General features: G+C 35.9%; 1 protein-coding gene across 4 annotated transcripts in view; it reads right to left on the reverse strand.

The window, feature by feature from the left end:
* The window catches only part of IMMP2L (inner mitochondrial membrane peptidase subunit 2), a 949,675-nt gene that overhangs the window by 674,131 nt on the left and 249,324 nt on the right, over positions 1-26,220 (reverse strand). Inside the window, exons 5-6 of one of the 4 annotated variants that reach the window (XM_070369546.1) lie at positions 18,586-18,715; positions 16,244-18,174 (exon numbers count right to left, since the gene is read on the reverse strand). The exons of the other annotated variants lie outside the window; for them this stretch is intronic. Coding sequence (XP_070225647.1) covers positions 18,166-18,174; positions 18,586-18,715 — 139 coding nt within the window. The 3' untranslated portion in view covers positions 16,244-18,165. Of the gene's footprint in view, positions 1-16,243; positions 18,175-18,585; positions 18,716-26,220 lie in introns of those variants that run through there. 4 annotated transcript variants of the gene reach the window in all.

Consider the following 26,220-nt stretch of genomic DNA (forward strand, 5'->3'; position numbering starts at 1 on the left):
ATGCAAAACAAGATGAAAGTGTTTCAATGTTTTTAAAAATATAAGTGAATAGTAAGCAGGATAGGGCAAGAAACATCAAAATAATGCATTTTCAGTAATGACATCCCTTACATTTGGCTTCTTCGTGGGGAACTCAACTCAGCTGAAAAGCCAAAGATTTTTCTCTCTTATAGGTGTCGTATAACAACTTAACTACTGTCTCTCCAGGCATTTCTGGATATGCTTTAAAACTGCTGATTGACAAGAATACAGTTTTATCTCTAATTTTGAAAGGTATCACAATAATGTGGAAAAAACTTTTAATCAATTATATTCTGTGTAATATAATTTTAGAAGAGGAAAACCATGTTTATGGTATAAGTAATGAGAATAACTAGCACACAGTAAGTTCTTCCATTCACCAGACATGATAGGAAGTGCTTTATAGAAATTATCTTTTTAATCCTCACAACATCCTTACCAGAGATGGATGCAGAAATGGAAGTTTAAAGGAGGTGAGTCAGGATGACATAGCTAAAGCTAATACTGGAGAATATCTGAATCCAGATACAAATCTCAACCCAATACAGTTCTGGTCATGAAATCAAATTAGTAGGTCATGACCAGCATGTCATTTAATAGGATGTGATAGAACATGCTATCAATAATTACATCTGGAACACAGGCATAAACCTGAACTGTCCCGAGCAACCCAGAAGGCATCATATATGGCTTTAGAAACAAACTAAAATTTGTCTATCAAACATGGTGTGGAAAAATATGTTCAGTGATAGACATTTTTTTAAACAAGGCAGAACAGTTTGAACTCACACATAAAGCTATTTATATAAGCAAATAATATCTATGCTGTGATTTTTCCCTTTTTTCCCAATATTTACATAATTTAAACACAAAACTACCAGAGCAGTAGGAGGGAAAAAAAATATATGCTTCATTCACAGGAAAGAAATATCAAGACCTTGTCAAAGGTACTCAAAGATTTCTCAATATTTTCCAGTTTTGACACCAAAACTGGCAAGGACAGATTCCAACTAAATTGCTGATACTGTGAAATAACACTCACCAGATGCAAGCAACATTTAATGCAAGTGACAGTTTCTATAAATATAATTCGAAACTAATATTAGTACTGAAAGAACTTGGCTGAGAAAACTAAAAAAAGAAATCTTTCACTTTTACATGTAATTTTCTCAGTCAGTATTTCAGGTTAAATGTTAGTCCAGGTATTTCTTACTCCAGCTAAGTGTTGTGTAGCAGTAAATGAACTTTTCCATCAGTGAGAAAACAACTAATATTTTAGCCCATAAAATAATTATGTAAATTTAACTGGTTTATACTGGCATCCTTAAGACTCGAAACATCTGTTCAATACAGGTTTTTCTTATAATACATAAAGTTTCCAGGTGCATATTACAGCTTTTCCCAGCATATTTTTAACATGATGGCTTTCTCCTTTACATAAGAGACTTTTAAGATATGACCCATGTTGAGGTACTGAAGTTATTGCTCACATCACCATCTGCTCATAAATATTTTCACCTTAAACTCTAGAGCCTTCATAACTACATCAAAAATTATTTTCACACAATTTGGCACTTAATTATATATATTAATATCTCATATACCTGAGGTCACCAATTCAAGATCATGAAAAATAAGGACAAAAGGTGAGAACCAAAAAGGAGATGAAAGAGTGGTCAAGTTGGCAAAAAATCTATCACAACACCTATGCACTGAACTAATAATGGTACAGAACCTAAGGCCTTCACTCTCAACCTGTGTAGTCATAATTCGGACACAACCTAGGCCAGGAAAGAGTACCGGTTCACCCTTTCCCTCAACAAAAGACTAGAATAAGTGAATTAGAACATAGTCACAGATTGTCATCAGGAAGCATGCTGAGAAGCACATAATATGAAATCTGAGTTCAGAAACAAGTGAAGGAAAAATCTTGTAGCTATTCACAAGTCAAAATAAAGAAAACAGGGACTCTCCCACCATGCTGATGGGAAGATAAACTTGTGCACACATATGTGTGCGCACGTGTGTGTATGTATTTGATTCACATATATATACACTTTACCATTCAGAGATACTTTTATACATAGTCACAAGGAGCCATATAAGACAGTGTGTTGTCAATGTTTTTTTATGCTAGTAAGCCTAAGCAACAAATAATAGGGGATAGAATAATACAAATATGGCACATGAACAAAAATTAACTGCCAAACAGGACTTAGACCTAAATGTAAAACCTACAACTATAAAATTCCCAGGAGAAAACGTTCATGACCTTTGAGTAAGCAAAGATTTGTTAGAAAGGATGTAAAAAAACACTAACAATAAGAAAAAATGGACAAATCAAAATTTAAAACTTCTACTTCTCAAAAGAAATTTTAAAAATGAAAAAGGTGAGCCACACAATGATAGAAAATATTTGCAACACATGTATCTGACAAAGCACTGGTATCCAGAAATAAAGAATTCTTGTAACTCTAAAACAGATAAGCCAACTTAAAAAACAGCAAAACAAATCTAAAGAGACACTTCACTAAACAAGACATAAGATGACCAATACACATATGAAATGATGCTCAACATTATAATTTATCAGGAAAACAAAAATTACAACCACAATGAGATGCCAATACACTCCACTAGAATGGCTTAAAATTAAAAACTGGTAAAACTGTACATTTCACCAGAGAGGATATACAGATGGCAAGTTAAGTACATGAAAAAAATGTTCAATACCACTAGCCATTAAGGAAATGTAAATTAAAAACTAAATGATGTAGTATTACTTAATGATTACAGTGGCTAAAATAAACAATAATGTCAATAGCAAATGTTGGCAAGGATGTGGAGAAACTGGACAAATCATACCTTCCTGGTGCTGGTAGGACTGTAAAATGGTACAACCACTCTGAAATATAGTCTGGTAGTTTCTTAAAAAAATAACAAAAGCATTGAATCTATAAATTGCTTTGGGTAGTATACTCATTTTCACTATATTGATTCTTCCAATCCATGAACATGGTATATTTCTCCATCTATTAGTGTCCTCTTTGATTTCTTTCACCAGTGTTTTATAGTTTTCTATATATAGGTCTTTAGTTTCTTTAGGTAGATATATTCCTAAGTATTTTATTCTTTCCGTTGCAATGGTGAATGGAATTGTTTCCTGAATTTCTCTTTCTGTTTTCTCATTATTAGTGTATAGGAATGCAAGGGATTTCTGTGTGTTGATTTTATATCCTGCAACTTTACTATAATCATTGATTAGTTCTAGTAATTTTCTGGTGGAGTCTTTAGGGTTTTCTATGTAGAGGATCATGTCATCTGCAAATAGTGAGAGTTTTACTTCTTCTTTTCCAATTTGGATTCCTTTTATTTCTTTTTCTGCTCTGATTGCTGTGGCCAAAACTTCCAAAACTATGTTGAATAGTAATGGTGAAAGTGGGCACCCTTGTCTTGTTCCTGACTTTAGAGGAAATGCTTTCAATTTTTCACCATTGAGGATAATGTTTGCTGTGGGTTTGTCATATATAGCTTTTATTATGTTGAGGTATGTTCCTTCTATTCCTGCTTTCTGGAGAGTTTTTATCATAAATGGGTGTTGAATTTTGTCAAAGGCTTTCTCTGCATCTATTGAGATAATCATATGGTTTTTGTTTCTCAATTTGTTAATGTGGTGTATTACATTGATTGATTTGCGGATATTGAAGAATCCTTGCATCCCTGAGATAAAGCCCACTTGGTCATGGTGTATGATCTTTTAATGTGTTGTTGGATTCTGATTGCTAGAATTTTGTTTAGGATTTTTGCATCTATGTTCATCAGTGATATTGGCCTATAGTTTTTTTTTTGTGGCATCTTTGTCAGGTTTTGGTATTAGGGTGATGGTGGCCTCATAGAATGAGTTTGGAAGTTTACCTTCCTCTGCAATTTTCTGGAAGAGAGTTTGAGCAGGATAGGTGTTAGCTCTTCTCTAAATTTTTGGTAGAATTCAGCTGTGAAGCCGTCTGGACCTGGGCTTTTGTTTGCTGGAAGATTTTTGATTACAGTTTCAATTTCCATGCTTGTGATGGGTCTGTTAAGGTTTTCTATTTCTTCCTGGTCAAAAGTTGTACTTTTCTAAGAATTTGTCCATTTCTTCCACGTTGTCCATTTTATTGGCATATAATTGTTGATAATAGTCTCTTATGATCCTTTGTATTTCTATGTTGTCTGTTGTGATCTCTCCACTGTCATTTCTAATTTTATTGATTTGATTTTTCTCCTTTGTTTCTTGATGAGTCTGGCTAATGGTTTGTCAATTTTATTTATCCTTTCAAAGAACCAGCTTTTGGCTTTGTTGATTTTTGCTATGGTCTCTTTTGTTTCTTTTGCATTTATTTCTGCTCTAATTTTTAAGATTTCTTTCCTTCTACTAACCCTGGGGTTCTTCATTTCTTCCTTTTCTAGTTGCTTTAAGTGTAGAGTTAGGTTATTTATTTGACTTTTTTCTTGTTTCTTGAGGTGTGCCTGTATTGCTATGAACTTTCCCCTTAGGACTGCTTTTACTGTGTCCCACAGGTTTTGGGTTGTTGTGTTTTCATTTTCATTCGTTTCTATGCAAATTTTGATTTCTTTTTTGATTTCTTCTGTGATTTGTTGGTTATTCAGCAGCGTGTTGTTCAGCCTCCATATGTTGGAATTTTTAATAGTTTTTCTCCTGTAATTGAGATCTAATCTTACTGCATTGTGGTCAGAAAAGATGCTTGGAATGATTTCTATTTTTTTGAATTTACCAAGGCTAGCTTTATGGCCCAGGATCAAGCTACCAACAGTATTCTTCACAGAGCTAGAACAAATAATTTCACAATTTGTATGGAAATACAAAAAACCTCGAATAGCCAAAGCAATCTTGAGAAAGAAAAATGGAACTGGAGGAATCAACCTACCTGACTTCAGGCTCTACTACAAAGCCACAGTTATCAAGACAGTATGGTACTGGCACAAAGACAGAAATATAGATCAATGGAACAAAATAGAAAGCCCAGAGATAAATCCACGCACATATGGACACCTTATCTTTGACAAAGGAGGCAAGAATATACAGTGGATTAAAGACAATCTCTTTAACAAGTGGTGCTGGGAAATCTGGTCAACCACTTGTAAAAGAATGAAACTAGAGCACTTTCTAACACCATACACAAAAATAAACTCAAAATGGATTAAAGATCTCAACATAAGACCAGAAACTATAAAACTCCTAGGGAGAACATAGGCAAAACACTCTCTGACATACATCACAGCAGGATCCTCTATGACCCACCTCCCAGAATATTGGAAATAAAAGCAAAAATAAACAAATGGGACCTAATTAAACTTAAAAGCTTCTGCACATCAAAGGAAACTATTAGCAAGGTGAAAGACAGCCTTCAGAATGGGAGAAAATAATAGCAAATGAAGCAACTGACAAACAACTAATCTCAAAAATATACAAGCAACTCCTCCAGCTCAACTCCAGAAAAATAAATGACCCAATCAAAAAATGGGCCAAAGATCTAAATAGACATTTCTCCAAAGAAGACATACAGATGGCTAACAAACACATGAAAAGATGCTCAACATCACTCTTTATCAGAGAAATGCAAATCAAAACCACTATGAGGTACCATTTCACACCAGTCAGAATGGCTGCGATCAAAAGTCTACAAATAATAAATGCTGGAGAGGTGTGGAGAAAAGGGACCCTCTTACACTGTTGGTGGGAATGCAAACTAGTACAGCCACTATGGAGAACAGTGTGGAATTCCTTAAAAAACTGGAAATAGAACTGCCTTATGATCCAGCAATCCCACTGCTGGGCATACACACTGAGAAACCAGAAGGGAAAGAGACACGTGTACCCCAATGTTCATCGCAGCACTGTTTATAATAGCCAGGACATGGAAGCAACCTAGATGTCCATCAGCAGATGAATGGATAAGAAAGCTGTGGTACATATACACAATGGAATATTACTCAGCCATTAAAAAAAAAACATTTGAATCAGTTCTAATGAGGTGGATGAAACTGGCCTATTATACAGAGTGAAGTAAGCCAGAAGGAAAAACATAAATACAGTATACTAACGCATATATATGGAATTTAGAAAGATGGTAACGATAACCCTGTATACGAGACAGCAAAAGAGACACTGATGTATAGAACAGTCTTATGGACTCTGTGGGAGAGGGTGGGAAGATTTGGGAGAATGGCATTGAAACATGTGAAATGTCATGTATGAAACAGATGCCAGTCCAGGTTCAGTGCGATGCTGGATGCTTGGGGCTGGTGCGCTGGGAAGGCCCAGGGGATGGTATGGGGAGGTTGGGAGGAGGAGGGTTCAGGATGCATCATGTATATCTGAAATTAAAAAAAATAAAAAAAAAAAAAAAAAAAAAAAAAAAAAAGAACGTCCCTTGATGAAGCTGTAAAAATGATGAATCTTACTAAATATTGATGATTTTCAAAACATTCTGTGTAATAAAATGGTCAGTATGCATAAACAAAAAAAAAATAAATAAATAACAAAAGCAACAACTTAACATATACTACTGGGCATTTATCCTAGAGAAATGAAAACTTATGTCCACATAAAGCACATACACATTAGTTCATAGCGATTTTTTTTTTTTTTTTTTTGCCAAAGCCAAAAAGTGGCAACAATTCAAATGTCTTTCAACAGGTAAATCATTATATCTGTATCACTCAGTAATGAAAACGAAAATAACTATTGATACATACAAGTCAATACCATAGGTAGATATTAAAGGAATTGTGTTGAGTAGAACCAGCTAATCTGATGGGACTGTAAGTATATTATTGCATGCTAAGTCACTGCAGTTGTGTCTGACTCTTTGTGACCCTATGGATTATAGCCCACCAGACTCCTCTGTCCATGGGATGCTCCAGGCAAGAATACTGGAGTGGATTGCCATTTCCTACTCCAGGGGATCTTCCCAACCCAGGGATTGAACCTGCTTCTTTTATATCTCCTGCATTGGCAGGCAGATTCCTTTCCACGAGAGCCACCTGAGAAGCCTCTATTATTACATTTACAGTTATATAGCATTCATGAAAATCTATAGGGATGGATAATAGGTTAGTTTTTTTCTGCATGATTTCACAAAGGGAGTGAGAAGAGATGGAGGAAGGGAGGAAAAGGGGATATGTGTGCCTCTAACAGACTAGTGTGAAAAATCTTAGCAGTAATGAGATAGTTCTGTACCTTGAGTGCAGTGGTAACTACATGAATCTAACATATAAAAAATCCCATAGAAATACATAGAAATTACACAGAAAGTAGTTTATGTAAAGCTGGCATACAAAGGACCTCCTGTGTTATTTTTGCAATTATAACTCTATAACTATTTCAAAATAAAAGGCTGAAAAAGGCTGATAATACCAAGAGTTGTCAAGAATGTAAAGGAAGCTGAATTCTTACTCATTACTAGCAAAAGTGCAAAATGACACAAAACCTTTGTAAAACATTTTAACAATTTTTTATAATGTTAAATATATACCTATCACAAGACCCAGAAAGTTCATTCCTAGGTATTTGCCTAAGAGAAATGAAAACATATATTACTACAAAGAGGTATGCATACAGTTCCGTGCCAGCTTTACTCATTCTTGCCAAAAACTGGAATAAACCTGAATGTCCATCAACAGATGAACAGATACACAAATAATGGTATATCTATTCAATATAAAACTACACCATGATAAAAAAGTGAACTGCCAACTCAAGCAACAGTAAGAATGAATCTCAAAATATGCTGAATAACAACAAAAGCCAAAAGCAAACTGCATGTATAATAGGACTCCATCTATAAAAATGCAATACAGGAAAAATGCATGTGATGTGACACAAAGATAAACGTTTTCTTGGGCCATGGGTAGGACTGAGTGGGAAGGGGTGCAGGGTATCTCTGGGGGTGAAGGAAATGTATGTATTGATTGTGGTGTTGGTTACAGGGATATATTCATGTGTTTAAACTCAGTTAACTATGTATTTTAAGTGAACTTATCACACAGTGTATATTACCTCAAAAAACTTGATGTTTAAAATGTAGTATATGCTCATAACAGAACATCAAGTAGCAATTAAAGGTCATGAATTTGAAGTATAAATGGCAACATGGAAAGAACCAAGTGAGGTTTACAGCAGAGCACCTTGTATGCCGAGAGGGGTGGGTCGCTGCAGCGGCTAAAGGTGTGAACTCCAGAGCTGGATGAGCCGAGCTGAAGCCCTGACCCCACACATGTGCGGTATGTACCCGTGGGGTATTACTTAGCCTTTTGTGACAACAGGGATAGAAATATCTAACTTACAGGGTTATTGTAAACATTAAATAAATTCGTGTTTGAAAAAGATTAAAATGGTATCTGAAATATTAAAAGTGCTATGTGTTTGTTAACAGTAAGTAAATACAATGAAACAAAAACAGCATAATCCTTTTTCAAGGATACATATATATCAAAATAAGCTGAAGGAGAGCAAATTATAAGGACAACCACTAAATACATAGATACTTACAGTGGAATGTCAGGAATGCAGGCAATAGAAAAAAGTAATTAAAATAAAATAGAAGCTATGCACTGAGCAATAACAAGAATTGCCATGAGCAAACAAATTCTATACACTTAAAGGAAAAAAGGGGAACAAGTACAATCAAAAGGGAAAATTATTTGGACCATACTTGATTAAAGGAACAGTTTACAGATTTCCATTGTTTGTCCTGAATTACCAGAGCCATAAACATCAGGTCGCTAATAATGACAGTGAGACTTTATCAAGAAGATGAGAGACAAAGAAGAAATAGAAGGCATCAGGCTAGTGTACAATTCAATACAAACACACACATACACACCCAAGTGCCAAGTAAGTTTGAAAGAGTTTCCATCATGTTCAACAAGTGAAATGTTCTAACAAGTTTTAGAGCATCTTTATTCATAATCGCCAAAGCTTGGAAACAAGCAAGGTATCTTTCAATAGGTAAGTGTGGAAATAATCTGTACATCCATACAATGGAATATGAACTATCAAGCCATGAAAAGATATGGAGGAAACTCATAAGCATATTAGTAAGTGAAAGAAACCAATTTGAAAAGCTACATATTTTATGATACCACCTGTATAACATTTTGGAAAAGGTTTAAATATGAAAATGTAAAATGGTAAGTATTTGTGAGTAGTTGTGGGGAGAGAGAAATGAACAAGCATAGCAAAGAGATTGTAGGGCAGAGAAACTGTTCTGTATGATACTGTAGTGGTAGAAACATCATCATACATTTGTCAAAATCCATAGAATCTAAAACCCCAACACCAAACTGTAAGGTAAACTCTGGACTTGTGTGATAACAATGTGTCAGGGTGGCTTCACTGACTGTAACATGTACCACTCTGGTAGGGGATGTTAACAGCAGGGGAGGCTTTGGGGGCCAGGGAGGGAAGGAGAAAACGTGTCGGTATTCTCTCTTCTTTCTGCTCAATTTTGTTGTGAATCTAAACCTGTACTGGAAAATAAAGTCTATTAAAAAAAATTAGTTGGACATATTGGTGTGGGTCTATTTGCAGGTTCTCAGCTCTGTCCCACTGATCATTTTCTATATTTATGTATCTCACCACAAAATTGAAAGCTATATGCAGACAACTGTCTACAGTGCTGAAGTGCTGATACACAGCAGTAACCCTTAAGTAGTTGTCAATCTTATTTAATAACAATCACTGTATACCTACTAAGTGCTAAGCATTCTGAACTCCACATCAAATAAATAATCTTCAGAATGCAACAGAGAATTAAGTGGCCAATATAAAATCAATAGTCTGGCAAGTCCAGGAGCAAATAGAAACTACTAACAGTGGGGTTTCACCAGAATATTCTTTAAAAGCGTAGCTGAAGCAAAGAAAAATGAAATGTATGCTTCTATTACTGTAAAAAGACAAAATAAAGTGGTTCTCATGAAAAAGCATAAAACTTATAAAGTAAGTTTACTGTGGTTTCTGATCATAAGCAGCAGGCACTCAAAAGAGGAAGTCCAAATTTGAATCAGATGCTGTTATTGTTTTTAAATAGATTCCTACAACTACCATGCAAAAAGACTTGCATGAGTTGTGTTTACACACAGGATTTTACTGCCAGCCAGGGCCCATATTCAAGAGAAGTGGCAACAAAAGGATGAAGAGCAATCTGCAGGTATGAATAAGCAGTTCCGGCATCCTTGCTGACAAAATTACAGTAACTACAAGCTATGAAAGGACCTCAACAGGTGTTCAGGTGTCTGAAATAAAAGCTGAATGGACCCTGGAAAAAACAGTAAAGTGTACTTTGAAGAGTAAAATAATAAGATATGTGTAGATACATATATATGTGCATCTTAAGTATTCTTAGATGGTGGTCTCAGCTGAGGGAGTGACACAGGTCCCCCAAGATCAGGTCCTAGACATATAAAGTCAAATTGTAGGTATCACAACCTAAAGAAGGCATGAGTAACAGCCTGCATGCAAAGCCCAGGGGGATTAATGTACAGCTGTGCAGAGCTCCAGCATCCTGTTTGCATACAGCATCACCTGAAAGCCTTCCTAAAAGTACAAGACAAATATCCTGTTTCTGAGCAGTTAAATCAGAAGAGCAGTTAAATCATAATAACAAATATCTTGTTTCTGAGCAGTTAAATCAGAATAATGAGCCATACATTCTCTAGTGATCAGCTGAAATAATGGGGTTTTTCTTTAATTAAACTTATTTTAAAACAACTGTAGATTCATATGCAGTTGTAAGAAATAATACAGACAGATGCCATGTACCCTCTGTCCAGTTTCTCTCCGTGGTAATATCTTGCAGAAGTGAAAGTAAAAGTATTAGTCGCTCAGTGGTGTTTGCCTCTTTGTGACTCAGTGGACTACAGCCCTCCAGGCTCCTCTGTCCATGGAATTCTCCAGGCAAGGATGATGGAGTGGGTTGTCATTTCCTTTTCCAGGGGTCGAACGCAAGTCTCCTGCATTGCAGGTAGACACTTAACTGTCTGAGCCACTAGGGAAGCACTTATTAGCAAGGTGAAAAGACAGCCTTCAGAATGGGAGAAAATAATAGCAAATGAAGCAACTGACAAACAGCTAATCTCAAAAATATACAAGCAACTCCTACAACTCAACTCCAGAAAAATAAATGACCCAATCAAAAAATGGGCCAAAGAACTAAATAGACATTTCTCCAAAGAAGACATACAGAGGGCTAACAAACACATGGAAAGATGCTCAACATCACTCATTATCAGAGAAATGCAAATCAAAACCACTATGAGGTATCATTTCACACCAGTCAGAATGGCTGCGATCCAAAAGTCTACAAGCAATAAATGCTGGAGAGGGTGTGGAGAAAAGGGAACCCTGTTACACTGTTGGTGGGAATGCAAACTAGTACAGCCACTATGGAGAACAGTGTGGAGATTCCTTAAAAAACTGGAAATAGAACTGCCTTATGATCCAGCAATCCCACTGCTGGGCATACACACCGAGGAAACCAGAAGGGAAAGAGACACGTGTACCCCAATGTTCATCGCAGCACTGTTTATAATAGCCAGGACATGGAAGCAACCTAGATGTCCATCAGCAGATGAATGGATAACAAAGCTATGGTACATATATACAATGGAGTATTACTCAGCCATTAAAAAGAAAACATTTGAATCAGTTCTAATGAGGTGGATGAAACTGGAGCCTATTATACAGAGTGAAGTAAGCCAGAAGGAAAAATACCAATACAGTATACTAGCACATATATATGGAATTTAGAAAGATGGTAACAATAACCTGGTGTACGAGACAGCAAAAGAGACAGTGATGTATAGAACAGTCTTATGGACTCTATGGGAGAGGGAGAGGGTGGGAAGATTTGGGAGAATGGCATTGAAACATGTAAAATATCATGTATGAAACGAGATGCCAGTCCAGGTTCGATGCACGATACTGGATGCTTGGGGCTAGTGCACTGGGACGACCCAGAGGGATGGTATGGGGAGGGAGGAGGGAAGAGGGTTCAGGATGGAGAACACATGTATACCTGTGGAGGATTCATTTTGATATTTGGCAAAACTAATACAATTATGTAAAGTTTAAAAATAAAATTAAAAAAAAAAAAAAAAAAAAAATACATAAATTTTTTTAAATTAAAAAAAAAAAAAAACTGTAGCTCAAATTCATAGCCAAGAAGCTCACAGTGATACAGACAAGATATAGCAGGATTCCACCGCTACATGGATCCCTCCTGTTATCCATTCATAGGCATAATCTCCTCCTTCCTCTTCCTACCCCTAACCCCTGGTACTGACCCCTGGCAACCATAAATGTTCTCCACGTCCTAAACTGTATTTTTAAGACTGTTCTATAAATGGAATCATTCGATATGTGACCTTTGGGGATTGGTTTCTTTCACTCAGAATAACTGCCTCAAGACTCAGCCCAGGTGTCTCATGTATCATTCATTTTTGGTGCTGAATAGGATTCCATGGTACACGTGTGTCACCATGTAACACTTCACCTTTGAGGGACACCTGGACTATCTCCAGTTTGGGCTGGGACACTCATGTACCGGTTTCTGTATGAACATAAGTTGTCATTTTCCCTGGGATAAATGTCTAAGAGTGCTTTTTCTGGGTCATACAGTAACTGCTGTTACAGTCATAAGAAACACTGCACTGTTTTCAGAGTGGCTGTAACAGTTTATATCCTCCCCAGCAACATGTGAGGGAGGCAGTTCCCTCACATCCTCGTTGGTATTTGGTGTTCTTTTGTACTTCAGTCATTGTGACAGGTGTGCAGCATTAACTTACTGTGGTTTTATCAATAATTTACTTTTCCCTAATAGAAAATGATGCCATTAGAGACAAGCACCTCTTTTCAAGTATTTATTTGCTCTGTGATGAAATGTTTCTTCAAGTTTTTTGCCCATTTCCTAATTGGACTGCGTGCTTTATAAGCTACATTTCGAGTTATTTACATATTTTAGACACTAGTTTTTTTGTCAGGTAAGTCTCTTGTAAATATTTTCTCCTAGTCTGTAACTTATCTTTTCATTCTCTTACGCAGGTCTTTCACAGAACAAATGAGATCAAATTTATTGACTTTTCCTTCTGTGGATTGTGCTTTTGGTAATATAGTCTATTTACCTAGCCCTAGATCCTAAAAATCTCATCCTGTTAATTCATTTTTTCTAAAACTCTTTTACTTTTATGTTTTGCATTTAAGTGCAAATGATTCTTTTGGAGTTAATTTTATTTACATTAAGAGTTTCACGTCAATTTCATTATTTTATCTGTGAATGCCCAGTTGCTCCATCACCATTTGCTGAAATGGTTATCCTTCCCCCATTGAATTGCTTTTGCCCTTTTGTTAAGTTCAACTTGTCAAAATTCTCTGCAGGTCTTTTTCTTGGGTCCATATTCAGTACCACTTAGTTATGTGTCACTGTTCTGATTATAGTAAGCCTTAATGAAAATAGTTATAAAAAAAATAGGTCATGCCAGTCGTGTACTTAAAAACCAAGTTTCCAAGAGCTCCCTGTTGCACAGAAAAATGATATCCTAAGTCCTTATCCAGACTCACAGAACCCTACAAAACCAGATCCCATACAGCTTTTCACTTTGTACCTTATACTGCTCATGCCCAGGCTGCTATTCATTTCCACCATCAGTCTGCTCTTGTTTTCTGAGTACATCTTAGAAACTTTACCAGAATGCTCTTCCCCAAATTTTCATAATATTTTTTTTTGTCATCAGTTCTTAACTTATCATCTCCCTTAAAAAGCCATATGTACATATGTTCATTCAGTTCTGACAACATCCTAAAAGGTTTTATTATTGTCCTCATTTTATAAGTGAGAAAACTAAGGCACAGACACACTGACTATCTAACCGAGGTTACCCTTGGTTTGAAACGGCAGTGCAAGGATTCAGCTCAGGCGGTTTATGTGCTTAGTCATCATACTAAAAAAAGAGGTGAATTAAAAGACTGTTGTTGTTTTTTTTTTCCTGTTTGGCTTCTCTGATAGAGATTATGACAATTGCCAAAATCTTTATTACTTAGCACCTTTTATTTGATTACTTCTAGTTCTAGTTCCAAGGGAAAATATTGCTATCTCAGGAAAGGGTATGACACAGAAAAAATTTTAAGAGAAGTTCTTCAGTGTGACTCACTTGTGAGATAATTACAGGGCTGCCACATTTCTAGCTTTTCACTCGACTCCAGTGACCTAAACCCCAGATAAAGCATTCACTAAATTTCCCCCTCAAACTTAATTGGATCTTAACAACCTTAAGAGAGCTGACTATACTGTCTTCTAAAGATGCCCCTATATAAACATCAATTGGAAATCTGAAACAATTCAACTTTTGAAACCAGTTTCAAAATTTGAGACCAGACATAAACTTTAAAAAGCCCAAATGCATTTCTAAGTAAACATTTTCTGCTTTGATTGCCTTGCTCTGCTCCTTACTAAGCATCCTCAAAGTACTGCTTTTTTTCCCTTAAGCAAACTACAGAAATCTGAAAAATTAAAACATTTACTACTTATAAATTACTTCTGTAAATATTATCAGCTTCAAGTATGACTATGTCCTCAATCATTCCTTCAACAGAAATGACAGATTCACAGCAAAGAATCTTTGGCTGAAAAAATTAAAAAGCTCAGCCTTGTAAAGCAAATCTCTATGTACTTGCACACACTCACTGTTTGGAAGCAGCCAATATCTATTATTTATTTCTGCAATGTCTTTCCTTATCTCTAGAAAGTGCTTGGGGATTTCAATTCTATGATTGTGACTATGCAAAGTTAGGATATCCTGTATTTTATTCTATGACACTCCTTTCTAATTTGGGGAAGAAATAACTTACGTTTGAATCTCCTGTTCTTTACAACTATACCTGATCCCTTTGTCAGAAATAATAACGGCATAACAGAGGCAATCTTTCACATCTGGGTAGACAGTTTTTGAATATTAAGCTTCCCAAAGATATGGGCTTCTCAAATTTGAGAATTTTTTTAAAAAAAGAAATACACACAATAAAGCAATCTCAGCACCTTCCCAAGGGTTCTTCACAAATGGCTTTTGACGAAGCCTCATCATTATCTATGCAATAAAAGAAAAAGGTGTGAGAGAAGGAACAGGGTTGAGGGAACAGCTATAAAAACCACAATCTCCCCCAAAAGAGATTTAGTCAGAAGAGAATAAAACATTCTGTTGGATACTCTAATCAGCAGCTATGTAAGGAAGAAAAAAAAAAACAAAAACTTAAAAGTTAACCTCAGACATTAATGGAAAGTTTATTGCATCAGGAAGAAAATGAATTCCCATACAGTATTAACTTCATACATTAAAATGAATTGAAGAAACTTATTATTCAAAAACAAAGAATGGCCTTTGGGAAGCTCTGCTGCCTAAAAGGATTTAATGGTCAAAGCTTGTCTGGATATTATCATGAATTAAACTAATGAGAGGATGAAGATATTGTTAACAGGAGAGGAGCTCTCCTGAAATGCTAGCCTTGCCATTTCTGTCATATGATGAGAAATCAATGACCAAATAAAACGTGCAGCTAAGCTATTACAGAAAATAAATGCCACAGTATTTATGGAGATAGCTTTTTCCAAAGCAAAAATATACTCGGGTGGTAGGGTGGAGAAAGAGAAAAACACTCTGGAGAAGAGAATGACAACCTACTCCAGTAGCCTTGCCTGGAGAATTCCATGGACAGAGGACATATTGTGCCACAAATGGGAATGAAATTAAGGCCCTGAGAATAAACTGGGAAGAATCAAAGGGTAATGTTCAGTCATTTGCATATTGTGAGCCAAAATACATATACCTTTATATACATACACACACGCATATATATATACACACACACACATATGTGTGTGCATAGATGTATAAATTTTAAATGTATACTTTATTCAATATTTTACATTATAATAAATATAGGATATATGTATATTTTCAGAAAAAAAGATCAGGAAACAGAACAAACTATCTGGCCATCAATATCCAAAATCAAAATAATGCACATGTAACTTTAAAAAGCATGAGAGAAGGACCATATAAAAAAGCTTAAACATGACCCTTCCTATTTTTCCTTTAAAAAAAAAAAAAAAGTAATCTAAGAACAATGATCTACATGACATCCATAAAAGGAAAGCCCCAGAAATAAGAGTTTGAAAGTATGACTAAGAGAGACTCTTCTATTGAGGAAGGTGGCTCCATATTGCAGATGTTGGCTGTGAAAGGAAGTAGAAGAGAAGAGCTCCATGACAACTACAAGAATACAGAAAAAAAAAAATCGTTCTACTGTGGGAGGTTGTTTTCTTTGGTTGTGCTATGAAATGGGGTCTCCAGAGGGTGGCAAGGTGGGTGAAAAGGGGAGTGGAAATTTGGTTATGGAAAAAAAAATCAGAGTATGATTAAATAAAGAAGAGGGACAGGTTATTGGAAAAGAATTGGTATTTTGGCAGCAACTTAGAACAGTATAAAGGAATTTCAGGTCTTTAAAATACTCACTTCCTTAGGGTTAGAGTGACAAATTAATTGTAAAATTATTAAATGCATATTTATTAATTTATTCGGTGGGTATAGCTCATAAAGACTGACGAACTTGCAGACACTGAAGCATCAACTTTCAGGAAAAAGCTGAGAACTAAGTCCTTGAAACAACAGCCTCCTGAGACTGCCACTACCCTGGATGAGGTCTCCATTCCATTGGCGTCTACCTGCAGTGTTTTATACCAAAGGTACTTGAGAATTTATGAAGCAGCTTCTAGGGAAAAGTGGTGAAAGAAAGACTAAGATAGGAAAGAGAATAGTAGATACCTTCTACAAGTATCAGAAATTTCAGGCATATAGATCGCTAAATATCATCAAGTATAATAAAGGAGTATGACAATTTTCACAGATTGATATTCTTGTTTAATTAATGAAACTGACTTAGATCAAAATGCGTGTAATGACTCTTTTTCTTCTTCATTTTATTTAACATTCCAAAATTTTCCAAAGTGCATGTCTATAATTTGAATAAGAAACAATCATTTAAAAATTCTAGCACAGGTCTGACTTGACTGGCATTAGCATGAACACATTTTCAGAAGGATTTAAAATCTTCTCATTTTTCTATAGGGAATCATATTGATGATACTGGGATGGAGTTTTTCCTTCTTTAATTCAGAGAAGAGGCTACAGGTGCTATAATGATGGGCTCTTCTGATAAAATAATGTGGCAAAGCCGATCTCTGGAGTGTAACTCAATTACAGGGATGGCATATATGGACAAATACCACATTTAATCTTCAGCCTAACTAATGATTTGGAAAACCTGAAAGTGTTCTATTGTTGATTCCTTTGATACTCCTAGAACTAATGCCTTTTCATAATTGACACAGGTTTTAAAAATATTTTTCCCTTTACTGTTTTAAAACTAGCATAAAAAATAGAACTTTTTCTTTTATTCCTCTCAGTCAAAATTACAGAGATTGCTATTCTTGCTACAGAGTATCCTTCAATTCGGTGCCCCCAAACTTCCTTCTAAGCAAAAGGCCTGTTTCTGAAATACAGGCCTACTTTCAATGTTATAAAAAATCTAAGCAGAGGAAGCCAAATTTGGGCCTTACCAAATTCAAATCTTTTCCTTACAAAGAATAACATTACATCACCCATTCTTCGCCAGGAAAAATGTTCTTACATATTTTTCACCTCTTTTTTTAAAAGGGTGCATTGAATTTTATATAATTTTACTTCAACAATGTTGATTTTCAGTGATGAAAAGACATTTAAAATACCCATTGAGAGAAGCAAATTTACAAAAAGAAAAGGTAAATGACCTAGAATTGCCCCACAGAACTTTGTTTCTGACAGTACTGCAGCACTTACCACACTGAGCTGTGGTTTCTTTTGCCTTATCTATCTTTCCCAATTCAACATGAGAGTTGGGAGAAGGCAAAAAATATACTTCACTCATCTTTGTACCCAAACTAGCAAAGGGACTGAAATGTAGTTATAATAATTGATCTAAAATTTTCAGATGCAATTTCAGTTACTCCATCTTCAGAGACTCCATATGACTCCATACTCCATATGACTCCATCTTCAGAGAATCTATCAGATCACAAATTGGTATTAATCTTCTACTTAAAATTCATTTAACATCTCTCCCACCAATTCACATGATGGCACATGGCCCCCTTTCCCTCTCTTCTACATGCTGAATTCCTACACATCCTTCAAAACCCAGGACTGTACCCTGTACACAATACACGTTTGTGCATGTATGTTTGCATGCATGCATGCATGTTCCCCATTGTCTATGTACACAGACAATGAAAACCCAAGGGTTATTCATCTCTGTGTTCCTACCAGAATATCTATCACATAATAGACTACCGAGAAATGCTTATTGAATGAAATGATAGCTGATACCTAGCAAGTTTGCTGTTCCTCGATCTTGATTAAAAAGAGCCAATTATTCTCAGTTAGGCCACAAGGTGGCGCTAGTGGTAAAGAACTTACCTGCCAATGCAGAAGACATAAGAGACATGGGTTCGATCCCTGGGTCAGAAAGACCCCCTGAAGGATGGCAATGGCAACCCACTCCAGTACTCTTGCCTGCAGAATCCAATGGACAGAGGAGCCTGGAAGACTGTAGTTAATAGGGTCACACAGAGTCAGACTTGACTGAAGCGACTTAGCATGCATGCATTCTCAGTTGTTTGAAGTGATTTTGATGTGAATTTGGGGGAACTGGACAAAGCACAATTAACTGCCAAAGTCTGTTACTAATTTAGTTGTAAGGTGGCTAAGATCAGAATCTACAATCTCATGAAAGCAAATAGAAGAAAAAGGCAAGCAAAGCACAGTTTATCATTCTTTTGTTATAAGTCTTTCATGGTTAAGTGGAACTCACAATCAGCTGGCTATTTTTTTGGACCATGCTCTTAATCAGCAGTCTCTGATTTCACAGAACACAATTTTCCATGGACTCAGGGAAGGGAGCAATTTGGGATGATTTGAGTATATTTTATTGTGTACATTATTTCTATTATTATTGCATCAGCTCCACCTCAAGATTATCAGGCATTAGAGCCTGGAGGCTGGGGAACCCCTGTGCTAAACAATAGTCACATTGGATGTTGACCGCTCCTATCTTTTATTTCAGGGAGTAATGATCAAAGCTCTGGACCAATTTACCCCACCAATTTGCTGATGTCTAACTTTTATCCCTCAGGCTGAATTAGTGAAAATGAAGTTAACAGGATTATGAGCCTGCTACCCTCAGCAAGATGAAAAGAAAAACTGTATGAATTATCAGAATACACTAGCATTATACTTTCAAAACATATGTTTATGGAATTGATCACTCATTATTAAAAGAGCTTTTCTGGTATTTAAAGAACTGATTAACTGTAAGAAGTATTTTTTTAAAACATTTTTCACTTAGTTCTTAGTTTATCATTTTAGTCCATTTTTCACATGTGAATAAGATGGAAAACTCAAAAAAGGAAAAGAAATAGCATATACCCATCATCTTAAACTATGTTACAAAAACTTAATACATTATAATGTTTAACCCTAAAAAGTATTTTATTGATAAATCTCACAATTTAAAGATTTTAATATTTTTAAACATTTGTTTATTTGGCTGAGAGATATATCATATGTGTTACTATTTGGTGTTTTATTCTGATTTCATCAGCATTTACTTTTGTTTTTGGTAACTGAGTTTTGATTTTTGGTTCCATTCTTTCTAAATTCACTTTAGTATTTTAATCCTTAATTTTACCCAAAACATGTTCATATATGCCATATTTTGTTTAAAAAAAAGAAAAAACACTTAAGAAAAGCTTTGATTATCTACCTCACAGAAGGTCAAAATATAGAAGGTCCCAGAGTAATATTCATCTTCTCAAATTATACACACTATATATAATATATAAAGTTTAACTCGGTATGAACATTACCATAAAATATAACTATACATATAATATTGTTTATTAATTAAAAAATAACTATCAAGTCACAAGTCTCAAGTTTTACCCACTCTCATAATTTACACAGCTTACCTTTACTCTTTGACAAATTCATTTTTTATAGCTATTTCCTACATGTTCTCATTGCATTTCTAACGTCCTTTAAAAGCCCATAGCAGTACAAACTTTTATTGGTATATCAGTTCTTGGGACAGTGTTTCTAGCTGTTAGATCTAAATCTAGTAATAAGACAAGTGAAGAGTGAAAGCATTAGCTGCTCATTTGTGTCTGACTCTTTGCAAACCACAGACTGTAGTCTGCCAAGCTCCTCTGCCCATGGAATTCTCCAGGCAAAAATACTGAAGTGTGTAGCCATTCCCTTCTCCAGGGGATTGTCCCAACCCAGGGATGGAACCTGGGTCTCCTGCACTGTAGGCAGATTCTTTACTTTCCGGCAAATAAAAAAGAGTACAACCAATCAAAATCAGATCTGATATCCAGAGACTCCAGAAGAAATATACAGAATATACTTGAACATTTTAAGCAATACCACACATGCTAAGAAACAGAAATGCGGACTGAGTTGTTTTACTAAGTAGAACAATTACACATCAACACAGCCTTCTAAGTTGTAACTATGTTCTGTATCTCTATTCTTTGTCTTTCCAACCTCAGTTGTGATCACTGTCTACAAGATCATATGTTTAAGTCCATAAATATGCAGCAAAGGGTTTCACATAAAAAGGCAGATATAAGATGTAGACATGGCACAGTGTCCCGCTTCACAAGATACTGTGATAAAATGGAACCACTGGAAAATATGAAACATTTCATGAAAAAGGAAGTTACATAAAAAACAAGGGCAAACAAAATAAGGAAATCTTATGAGAAAGCTTCATTTGGTATATATCATACAGATGTCAAAGGAAAGGAACTGATTTTTAGTGGTGGTGTAGTAGTTGGGGGCTGGATCCAACAAGCAGAGAGGATGAGCCAGTAGTGAAAAAAAGAAAAAGAAAAAGAAAACAGTCATAGAAAATTCTTTTAAATTTCCATCTACTTTATGCTATGTTAAGCTACATTTTGAGTCATCATTTATATCTGTATACAAAGAGCCACAGTTTTTCTAGACAGAAAAACATAAAATTGATAACACAAAAAGGGCACCATTACAATTTTAAAACATTGGACTCTTCCTGGCCAATCTTATTTTAATGGTATCATCATACAAAAGAAAGAAAATTACGTGGAACAATTGAAAAAAATATTCCTCTGTCATAAACTTTGAAATATAACATTATAATGAAAAAGAGTCTCAGGAGAGATTTTGGGGAAAAAGATGTATTCAATAATAATTTAACTTGGCCTGAATTCATAAGAATATCCCTTAGTTTTGCAAATTGCCTCCAATTTGCCAAGAGCCATTCTTTTATGCTGGCTTAAAATAAGCAAAGATTACGCAAGTACCATGTGCCATCCTAAATAAGGAAAGAGGAAAAAAACAAGTACAATATGGTATTTAAACAGCTGTGTGAAGATCACTGGTTAAAACAAGAATCATTTTTTCAGCTGAGCTTGTTATGCTTCATTTTGCTAAATATAAACCAGTGCATCATTAAATTAACCACTGATTTGTAGACCAAAGTCCAGAGCCCCACCTGCAAATAATCCAATAAACGTAATAATTTTTCAAATGCTAGTTAAACTGTCATAATTTGGGTCTGAAAATGAGGAGAAAGAAGGAAAAGATGCAGAAATTATTTTGTAACTATAATGAGCAAAATGCAATTGTTTTCATTTTTTGCAGTTTTATTTGTGTGAGCCAACAGTATACAACAAATAATACTTCTGTAAATACTCTAGTAAGGATTTCACACCAGTCAATTAGTGCAGATTACTGAAGAAACTCAATCTTTCAGAAACAAAAATTTTACATACTATGCAGTCAGTCTAGCGAGCATTGCAAGTACATGAGCTTGAACCAGTTGATAACATAGAGGAAAACAGAGCATAAGTTTAAAATAATTTTACTTCAAAAGGTCCATGAGGCACCATCTAATTTATTAGAGGTGTTAATCCACTATGTGGTAATTCATTGACCAAAAAGTTATACTTATTCACATAGACTCATTTTAGTCTCTTCTTTCCATTATGTTAGAGAATTTTATTTCTCTATAAAGTAAATGAAACATTGTAGTAAAATATGTGACTAAGCAAATACATTCAAAAGATAACAAATATTCATTTTTTTCAGAGCCATTGTGTCATATAAACCTATTCAGAGCAGAAGTTCCTTAAGTAAGATTCATGTAGCCCTCCCTCATCCACCAAAAAGTTCAACAGAGGATGGGGGAGGAGGGTCCGTGTATTTGGATGGAAAAGAAATCATACGTTTATTTTCACTCACATCCAACTAAATGTTTAAATTTCCCTCTGTTAAGATGGCAGACAAAAAATGACGATAGTATTAGACTAACTGTGATCAATAGAAATCACAGATGAAATACTGTTATACTCATCACTAATTCCAAAACTGAAATATTTATTAATAATACCAATTTTTATTTATCATTACTATAGATATATTACTATACTGGAGATTTTAAAATATTTTGTTGAATATAGAGAAGGCAATGGCATCTCACTCCAGTACTCTTGCCTGGAAAATCCCATGGATGGAGGAGCCTGTTAGGCTGCAGTCCATGGGGTCTCTAAGAGTCAGCACAACTGAGCAGCTTCACTTTCACTTCTCACTTTCATGCATTGGAGAAGGAAATGGCAACCCACTCCAGTGTTCTTGCCTGGAGAATCCCAGGGATGGGGGAGCCTGGTGGGCTGCCGTCTATGGGGTCACACAGAGTCAGACACGACTGAAGTGACTTAGCATAGCATAGCATATTTCAACTTAATTGACTTGCATAATCCTATGCAATCTATTGGATTTGAAAACATTGTGACATCCACAGACTTCAGATTGCAAAGGAGTCTACTATGTCTCAAAAAAAAAAAAAAAAAAAAAAAACAACTGTTAACCACCTCTGATTTTTAATCTAACAAGTAAGAAAAAAGGGTAAGAAGGCAAGATATTCTGCACATTAAAATTATACTTTGTGTAAGTTTTTGGTTTTGTTTAGTTTTGCTTTACTTTTTAATCCCAAGAAAACAATCATTCTAGCTGAAGCCCATCAAATAAATACTGCTTTAAGCATTAACAAACACCTTCCTCTTCCACCCCTCATTGGTTCTATGAAATGATCTTTGGTTTAAAAGTTTACAGTAATAATGGGAAAAGTATGAATTTTTTGCCTTACTTACTCATTTTAAAAATAACTTCAAGGTATACTAGATTATGATAGCAGATTGTTTATAACCCTGACAGTATAGTGCTTTCTATGCCAGATGAATGTAAACAGCTTCCTGTAATCCTGGTTGATTGATATAAGGAGGGGAAGGATTTACAAAATCAATTGCTGTATACTGAGGACTAGACATTAGAATGACTAGTTCTCCAAAAAAGATCACATCTGTAATGGTAGTGGAGTTGGAAGCACAACCGGATTAAATTTACAATAAAACAACTTCCAAGGCCCATTCTCCTTTTGCACAAGCCAAGAAGCTAAGTAAAATGAGGATGTGATTTAAAAAAATCTCTATTTTTGAATTTCTCACACATTTCATGATGGCTCTAATCTCTACAATTCCTGCGACACAGTACTTTTTGATTACTCTGCTAGACGGGAGAACATTTCCAGGACTTTCACCTGGCCTCCTCCCATAATATCCCTCATTCTATGGGTCAGAGACAATATAGCGTTCTGCAGGGCAAACACTGAACAAATAGGACAATGACCACAAGGTGGATACACAGACTCCCTGGAACTCCAGTGAGATAAACTCAATCTGGAGAGGGAAGCAGGGAAATCAATTCATCATCCATTCACCATTTTTCCAATGTCTCATTTTTCCAAGAACAATGGTAGTGTTTTGTTTCCCTCCAAAGATTAGCTTCAAGTAAGGGTTATGTCTACTAATTCTTAAGAGAGCTGAGGACATCCCTTTCCATAATGTTCAATCAGTCTGGTAAATAACTGAGATCCTGCTGGGAATAACCTGAGGGAAGATCTTCAGTATATATTTACAGCAATAGCAATAGCTTATTCTCAGAGGGATCTAACTCTCCCACCTTATTTAAGGATTGTGGACTTGTGAACTGGCTTAGGTTTAGAAATTTAAGAGACCATGATGCTCCATGATGGTGAATGAATTCAGGTTTCTGGTCATGTGACCCAACAGTTTCTATGCCCTAAATGTGTACTTTAAGGGTTTAGCCACCTTAATGATAACAATCCTGGGGTCACAAAATTCTGATCGTCACTGTGGCTTTTCTGCCCATTACAGTAACTGTACCCACTTTTCCTCTGACAATTATACCTAGACACCCAGGCTCTGTCTCTAAAGGATTCCATGATTCCATTTAAATGAGAGCTCATTTCAGTGGGCTTCCCTGGTAACTCAGACAGTAAAGAATCTGCCTGCAATGCAGGAGATCTGGATTCAATCGCTGGCTCAGAAAGATTCCCTGGAGAAGGGAATGGCAACCCACTCAGTACTCTTACCTGGAGAATTCCATGGACAGGGGAGCCTGGCAGGCTACAGTTCATGGAGGGTGCAAAGAGTTGGACACTACTGGAGACTACTAACACTTTCATTTCTTTCCATTTCAATAGTGGCACATAACATTCCAAGGCTATGAGAGCATAGGGGAAAATTCCATAATTTTTCCAGGGCTTGAGTGCTCCCTTCACTGACACATTTCCCAGTGTCTCAACAAAGGAAGTACTTGTGGGTCACACAGGATACATCCATTCTTCTCCCTCAATTTTTTTCCTAGCAAAATAGAGGCCATTATACAGTCTTCAAGCTGCGAAAAATTAATCCTATCAGAGATACAGGAGAGGCTGGCTCCACAATAAAGGATGGGTGAAACTGCAAGGTTTAAAACTCTCAGATTCATCAGAGTTTATCTAAGTATATTCATGTCAATTCTCATGATCCCATGTCTACTTAATCAATTCTTATCTTACATCACTAAGCTTGGGAGGCTGTGAATTCAACTTAATGTGTAATACTACAAATCTCAGAGTCAAATTTGGGGTCTTACTTTCAGCTGCGGAAGAATTGCAACCATGAGGAAGACAATCTTAGTGGACCGACATGGAGCTCTGTTTCACTCACCATACCTGAATTGAGAGTTTAAAGCCCTCAACTCATCATTTCCTTTCTAAAATTTTTCTATGCAGTCAAAAGCAACCAACTCCCCTGAGAATCCTAGGAGACTTTTTCCCACCATAATAGTCAATTAAACCTTCCATTTAATTTCCCAAAGCTTTGATTTTAGAAAATACTTTCAGTAAGAAGGCTGATAATCTGAGTAACTAACAGGGCATGCCAGGGCACTTCTCCATTGAGAGTAAGACCCTACTATGTTTAACCCCAATCAGTTAAGTAAATTTTCATCTTTGAAATCTCTTTTCTGAGACCACTTTTGATTATTATTCACTAGGATGGAAGTATTCTAGGTATTTCAAACATAGAGCAGGGAATTGATTATATAGATGTTGAACAAGTTAGAAGAAAAAAGTGGGAAAGGGGGGCATAACCAAAGGCACACAACAAAAACTGGGGTGCCTATCAAAGACAGGGCACTACTACCCTGGGCTGAGACCACAAGCCTGAGATCATTGCTCAACTCCTGGAAACACTGCCACAGTGGCCTCTGGGACTGTTCTGTTCTTGTTCAGTGGAACCCATATTACTCCACAGAAGCTGCATGTTGAAGTACCCCATCCAGTAAAAGGAAATGAACAGTTGCTTCTCTCCTCTCACCCTCCCGTTTTTCACCACTGCCTTCCTCTGACTGTACCTGACAGAGAACCTGCTTTAGCGATGGGGTCTGGCATTCATGGTGTGCACGTTTTGTATCTCTGCAATGGAGTAGCAAAGGGCAAGGATGGAGTTGAGAGATGATAGCCCTAGCGGCAGGAAACCAAACAGCAATGGTTAAAGTATGACCATTTTTATCCTTCATTAACCATATAAAAAGTAATCTGAATGGTGAATTGTACAGAAAAACAAGTAGCAAAGAGGTATTCAAAATGCTGGTTTCATTCTATCTTAC

This window comes from Bos mutus, chromosome 4 (genome assembly GCF_027580195.1).
Source record: "Bos mutus isolate GX-2022 chromosome 4, NWIPB_WYAK_1.1, whole genome shotgun sequence".
NCBI lineage: Eukaryota > Metazoa > Chordata > Mammalia > Artiodactyla > Bovidae > Bos > Bos mutus.